The sequence below is a fragment of the Nanorana parkeri genome, unplaced genomic scaffold, assembly GCF_000935625.1.
Source record: "Nanorana parkeri isolate BGI_ZX_2015 unplaced genomic scaffold, ASM93562v1 scaffold541, whole genome shotgun sequence".
NCBI classification, from domain to species: domain Eukaryota; kingdom Metazoa; phylum Chordata; class Amphibia; order Anura; family Dicroglossidae; genus Nanorana; species Nanorana parkeri.
Genome location: NW_017306809.1, coordinates 86,150 through 92,811, shown reverse-complemented (window position 1 = coordinate 92,811; position 6,662 = coordinate 86,150). Strand labels below are relative to the sequence as shown.

At 39.6% G+C, this 6,662-nt stretch overlaps 1 protein-coding gene across 1 annotated transcript; it reads left to right on the top strand.

Moving 5' to 3' along the window:
• Nucleotides 1–760: 760 nt before the first annotated feature.
• B3GNT5 (UDP-GlcNAc:betaGal beta-1,3-N-acetylglucosaminyltransferase 5) lies at nt 761–2,129 on the top strand. Its single transcript, XM_018561748.1, has one exon. The coding sequence runs from the start codon at nt 954–956 to the stop codon at nt 2,106–2,108; it is 1,155 nt and encodes a 384-aa protein (XP_018417250.1). The 5' UTR covers nt 761–953; the 3' UTR covers nt 2,109–2,129.
• The last annotated feature ends 4,533 nt before the right edge of the window (nt 2,130–6,662 follow it).

Below are 6,662 nucleotides of genomic sequence, written 5' to 3'. Positions count from 1 at the left end.
AGATCTTTTTAGTTCTTTATCAGTGTTATTTTATATTGACTTTATTTTCACTATCCACTATGTGTCTGCTCTTATTTACACACTAACAAACTAACACTAATGTTTAAAATGGAACTATGGGGTAACCTTTTTATGCCCTAGTTCTCTTACGGGTCACGGGAAGACCTATACTAGCGTCCTCCTGTGACCCAAAACTCACAGCCGGGACGGATCCCATCACTGCTTTCGAGATCCGCCCAGCTGTGTGAGTGACAGCTGGCTCTGCTCATCTAGAGGCAGAGCCAGTTGTGCCCTACCCCGTCCGTTCCTCCAGTCAGCCCTGGAGGATCGGGGGGGAGAATCACTGTGGGGAGCGGTGACTGACAGTCACCTCTTTCTGCAGGGAGATGATCGGAAAGTGAGTGAGCGAGCGATGGTATGCGCCTGCTCACTTCCCGATCTATAGAGGCGACGTGTGACAGTTTCATTGGCTTGAACTATATGGTTGAGTAAAAATCACTTGCCTCATAGTTCTCTTTTTTTAAAATATCAAACCAAAGTGTGCCATGCCTTTACAAGTCATGTTCTGGTTTAATGTTTGCATCTAGAAAGCGTGTACTGTAATTGCAGAATAATGTGTAACTAGTTCATACTCATTAGTGGATGTACTTAAAGCTTGTTTTAAGCTGCTTTTAGTTTGTGATCTAAAATGTAATAGAATGTCTTTTTCTATTTTCAGGTGGTCTTCTACAACTCACCCAATGTAATATGGAAGTCTGAACCTTTTTAGATGTGCCTTCAGTAATACCATTGCTGCAGAACGTATGGATCCTTTATATTTGAAGAGTTGGTCTCACTTTTCCAAAAGTGTTCCTTGATGTGTGACCCATCATTTTTTTTTTACAATGATCCTTTATATTGGAGATGAGACAGACTTTCTGAGAATTATATAAACCACCATATAAAAATTTTAAATGTACACGCTCCCCAGAATGTATTTTAGTAGCAGAAAGTTAAGAAGATGCCAGTTTCTTCAAGTATTGGCCAGTTGCTTTGTTGTGTCTTTCATGCTGATGTGGGTTCAGGACGACAATGATATTGTAAACCACATAAAGTCTTACTCCTACAGATATCTCATAAACCGTTATGGATTTGTAAATGACAGCTTAACTGTTTTACGGGACAAATCTGATAGGTCAAGAAACTTTGAGTACTTGATCAACAATAAAGACAAATGTCAGGAGGATGACGTGCTGCTCTTGCTGTTTGTAAAGACTTCTCCAGAGAACCGAAGACGGCGTGATGCCATTAGGTACACCTGGGGAAATGAGAATTATATACGATCCCAGTATGCTGCCAACATTAAGGTTATGTTTGCCCTTGGAGTAGATAAAGACCCCGTAAAGCGCAGCCAGCAACAGAAGCAGCTTGAAGTGGAAAACAAGGTGCATCGTGACTTGGTACAGCAAGAGTTCCTAGACACGTTTCATAATTTAACTTTAAAGTTCCTGCTGCAGTTTGGATGGGTGAATGCATACTGTCGCCAAGCAAAATTTATTATGACGGCAGATGATGACATCTTTGTTCATACACCTAATTTGATTTCATACTTGAAAGATATGGATTTAATAGGTGTCCAGGACTTCTGGATTGGTAGAGTCCATCGTGGATCGCCTCCAATAAGAAACAAACATAGCAAGTATTTTGTCCCATATGAAATGTATCAGTGGGCTTCTTATCCTGATTACACTGCAGGGGCTGCCTATGTAGTTTCTCGTGATGTGGCAGCCAAAGTATACGACGCATCGCAGACGTTAAATACCAGCCTGTACATTGATGATGTTTTCATGGGAATCTGTGCCAATAAAATGGGGATTGTGCCTCAACATCACTTATTCTTTTCAGGGGAAGGTAAGGCACCCTATCACCAGTGCATCTATAACAGGATGATGACGTCCCATGGACATGTAGATGATCTACATTATTTGTGGAAGCAAGCAACTGATTCTAAAGTCAAAGATTTAACATCTGGCTTCTGGGGACATGCCTACTGCAAGCTGATTAACATTATGCTTCTTTGCAGGATTCGATATGATGATACGTATCCATGTTCTGCTGCATGGTCCTAGTAATGTTTTGAATGAGTATTTTTGATTGGCCTGTTCTGGTGCTAGACCAGAGAACTGCAACAAGTGAAATCGCTATATAGCTAAACCAACATTTGATGTAATGCACAGGATGAATCGCATTTTGACAAGTGGATGTATGTTTACATTTAATGGTTTGCACTAGCACAATAACCTCAGAATATGGGTGCTATATATGATTTGGAAAGATTCAGTACTTTAATGTTTAAACTGAGGATATGATTGTTGGGCCAAGTAGTTGGGAATAAAATCCATTACTTAATAGTGTTCATTTAAAAGCCAGAGATCTAATGAATTCTTAATAGCTTTGGACGCAAGTCAGCTGTTGGCATTGATTACACGTATGGTTCATTCAGTATACTATGCATCCATAGCATCCAATAGCCGTGCATTTTTTGCTTCAATACAGTTCTTTATGATGCAGTGCCACAGGTTATTGCATCTTTAATTTTAGCTTTGCTTGCACTGCTTAAGAATAAGGCCAATGTTCAACTCTTAGCATACCGATGCACCCAGATATTTGTAAGTATTTTAGCTTTACTAAAACCATACATGCAAAGCTTTCAAGGACACGGTCATTTACATTTTTTATACTTACAACTTTAGTATCTAACGTTTGGACAATTTGAGCCCTGCTTTACATATGCTGAATCCTTTTTATCACTAGATAAAACAAGGCCTTTAAGTCCTACCTTTTTAGGTCTGGGAGGAACTATGATTGTTATGCCAAAATAGTACAAATTAAAAGGTTTAGCATTTGATGGCAAAACTAAGCCAAAAATCCCCTCTTCCCCCCATTCCTGCCTCAACATAGCAGTATTTTGGACATTAAAATATTACTTCCAATTGCTTATGTAGGTTATCAAAGTAGGATAAGAGACTAGATTCTCATAACCATCCCCTTCAAAGTCCTATTGGGGGGGACTATCCTCTCCTAATAGTTTTTCATGTGTTACCGGATTAGGGTTTTTCCCCCATGGACGTCACACCGAGATGATGTAGAAATGTGTACTGTTAGCACTTTTTTTTTACTAAAAGCAAAGCTCTTGTACCTAGGGTCTGGGTTATGTGAGTAGCCAGTGATGCTGTCAGACTTTGGGTCTGTCACCTGCATGCAGTCCTCCCACCTGTAGTTTACAAAAGAGCAATTCTTGGTGAATGAGGAAGTCGCATGCTAAAATTCCCACTCTAGTAAACCATAAGCATGAAAAGCCCTTGCCTCTAGACCAGGGGTCTCAAACCTCGGGCCCTCCAGCTGTGGTGAAACTACAAATCCCATGATGCATCCCTCTTTGGAAGTCATGTCTGTGGCTGTGAGAATCTTGCAATGCCTCATGGGATTTGTAGTTCCACCACAGCTGGAGGGCCGGAGGTTTGAGACCCCTGCTCTAGACTAATGCTGGCTACACATTGCCCGCTTTATGTTTCAGAGTTGCTATGTCAAATCAACTGAATTACATAGCTGTTGGAAGACTTCATTGGCCCTATAAATCTGCAATAAAATCCGACTGTACAATCTATCTAAAGTAATATTAAGGTGTGGGTGTTTTTTACCTTAATGCATTCTCTGCATGGGATACTGATGGCAGAGGAGCCATAGGCAAATTGTAATTCAAAACCCGTTTCCTATTTTCTGGTAAACGCTGTCTAACTAAAGCTCACCACACCACAATCTTAATTGTACAATCTCCTTTTAGATCTACCAAAATGTATGTAGTGCAAGGACCTGCCTGACTGATCTAAAATGGGTGGTTTTTAGCTCTGTCCCTATTGCAGTTTTGGAGATTGTAACAATCAGATTGTAAAGTTTATGGCTAGCTTTAGATATATTTCTTTGTGTGTTTTTGAAGGCCAAAATGGTTTTCTGTTAAACGTTTAAATTGGTACGATCAGACAACTGTTTTACAACTTTTGCAAATTCTTCCTTGAAGGCTTTACAACTTTATCGGGACATGAGGATTTGTATGCGTTAGGCTGAGACATTTTTCTTTTCATCCCAAAATAGGCGTGTAGGATATGCCAGGCACCAGGATATCGTAGAAAAGAAAATGTATGTACAGCACTAATCTGCAAGTCCCTCTCGCTCTGAAGTGATCACGATGGTGGCCATTAAACACTTTTTTGGTTATAGAACACCATTTTCAAACAAGTCCTGTATGCTGGTTTTAAAGCTTTTTGCACTTGATGGGGTCTAATATACAAAGTTTTTAATTGATGTTTTTACATGTGTCTCAAAGAGCCCGAAAATCTGTTCCAGCATTATTTTAAATAGTACCACAGATTGCACACGATCAAAGGGCTAGACATTCCTTGTATTATTATTTAACATCCAGCACATCTTTTAGGTTGGAGACACGCCACCTTTGTTTAGCCCATGGTTGCTTGTTTATGCAGCACTGGGTGATAATTGTGCAGTTTTATACATGAGGTGTGTTTACGAAAGGCAAATAGGTTGTTGACTTTGCAAGGGAATTTTCATTCTGCTGGTGAAGTGTCTCTTAGCTCGGTAAATGTGGTGAAAATTTACTCTGCACAGAAAACCAATCATGTGCATGGAAAATGTAAAAAAAAACCCTCATATTTTTGCTTGCACATAATTGGATGATGGAAGTCAGTAGCGCTTCACCTCATTCACCATGCTAAGGGAAAAGTCCCTTGCAAAGTGAACAGCCCATTATGTCTTTTAATAAATCAACCCCTTAGCGTCTTCTTTTAACAATTTTCTGCTCACAGGTAAATTTGCTCTTATGAACTACAGCAGGTCTGTTTTCCAAAAACATGTTTGTACAAAGTGGAATTGATGATCTATTCTTGAAGCTATGAAGGCATACAATGTGAAATGTTGCCTGAGCTTTTAGAAGCAATTCTTTTTGATAAAGGGTTACCAGACAGTGGTTACTGTGGCATGGTGAGAGAACTTGCAATGTCTTCTGTGATCCATTAAGAATTTATTGGCAGCCCTGAAATTTAGAACCTGTACTTCTATAGTTTTATATTGGGATTTAGATTCAGAGCTCAACATAACACGTGTAGAATATAATTTTGCAGGTCAAACATGTTGGGTTGTCACAATGGAACTACAGAGCACGGTGCTCAATTGCTGCTTTTAACAGCCATCTCGGGTCAAACAGGAATGTGCAACAAATTATTTGTAACTTTATTTGTATTTTTTTTGTTATTTATATTGACTTTTAAAGTTTGTTTAAATGATTTAAGCCTTTTTTGTATTTCCAAAATAACTGTTTTCAATAAATTGTCTGACCAAAACTCGACTTGATTTTGTTACTGTAAATCACCTTGAAAATATTTGTGTAAACATGCCAAGTCCACGTGGATATTATTCAGTGTGGCTCTGCCACCTCTTGCTTTTAGCTGCCAGTAAAAGGCAAACGGCTGGCATAGCTGGCAGAGATGACCTAACCAGTAGTGTTTTTGAGCACTACAACAAGTGCAGCTAGTGTGCAGGCATGTTCATCACTCCAGTTCAAAACAAGTGAAAAAGATGAATCCTCTGTGAGGAAAATGCCTATCTCTGCTGATGCTGTTTTCCGTGGTTCAATGAGCACTACTAGCGGCAACAATTAAAGCTTTGATTACATTTTGTGTGAAATACAGCTTCAAGTAAATTTGACTTGGATGTACTATAAAAAGCATGTGTGCCCAAACCTTGGACATGGATGGTTATTAAGTAACCAGGATATAGGAGAATCCTACCACACTCCTTACTGGTATGTCCCTTGTGGTGAGTGCTTTGGTGACTGCGGATGGTGCCACTTCAGATTCATGTAGTAAAATATAACTAAATACTGATGGCAGCAGTCAGTAGATCTCAGCTATGCACTCCATTTACTTATGTAAATTTTAAAGGTTTATCCAATTGTGCCTAGTAATGCAGAAATGCTGCACCCATAGATATGGTTGAAAGTAGGGATGCACCGATACCACTTTTTTAAGGCCGCGTACGAGTACCGATACTTTTTTTCAAGTACCCGCCGATACCAATTACTGATACTTTTTCTTAAAGAGACAGGTCAAATTTTTTCTAAAGCAATACAAAATCATGATTTTAGGTCAGTTTCTTAATATTATGAAGAACATGAACACTCTGTAGTGTGGCACAGCTATATCCAATTCTGCATACCTGGCTTTATATTATAAGAACTTTATAATATAAAGCCAGGTATGCAGAATTGGATACAGCTGTGCCACACTATTCTAGACATGTGCTCATCTATTTTCACCACTAGTGGGATACAAGCCTTAGTCTACATAGTACATAGTTAGTTATTTTATTTTTTTGAAATGATATATGCCGGTAAATAGCATTTTTGTGCCCAGCCCCATGAGGTGCGGCAGTACTAACCTGCTGTGTCGTCTTCTCCGTCTGCTTCAGCCACTCCGTGTCACAGCCTAGTCATCTGCTCCATTCTGACCTCTTCTCCTGCTGACTGGATGATTGACAGGCTTCCTCACCAATCGGCCAATCAGCAGGAGAAGAGGTCAGAATGGAGCAGATGACAGAGGTCGCGGCCATCT

What these genes read in the sequence shown, in the direction of transcription:
- B3GNT5 (XM_018561748.1), top strand. Translation starts at nt 954, where the DNA reads ATGTACACGCTCCCCAGAATGTATTTTAGTAGCAGAAAGTTAAGAAGA.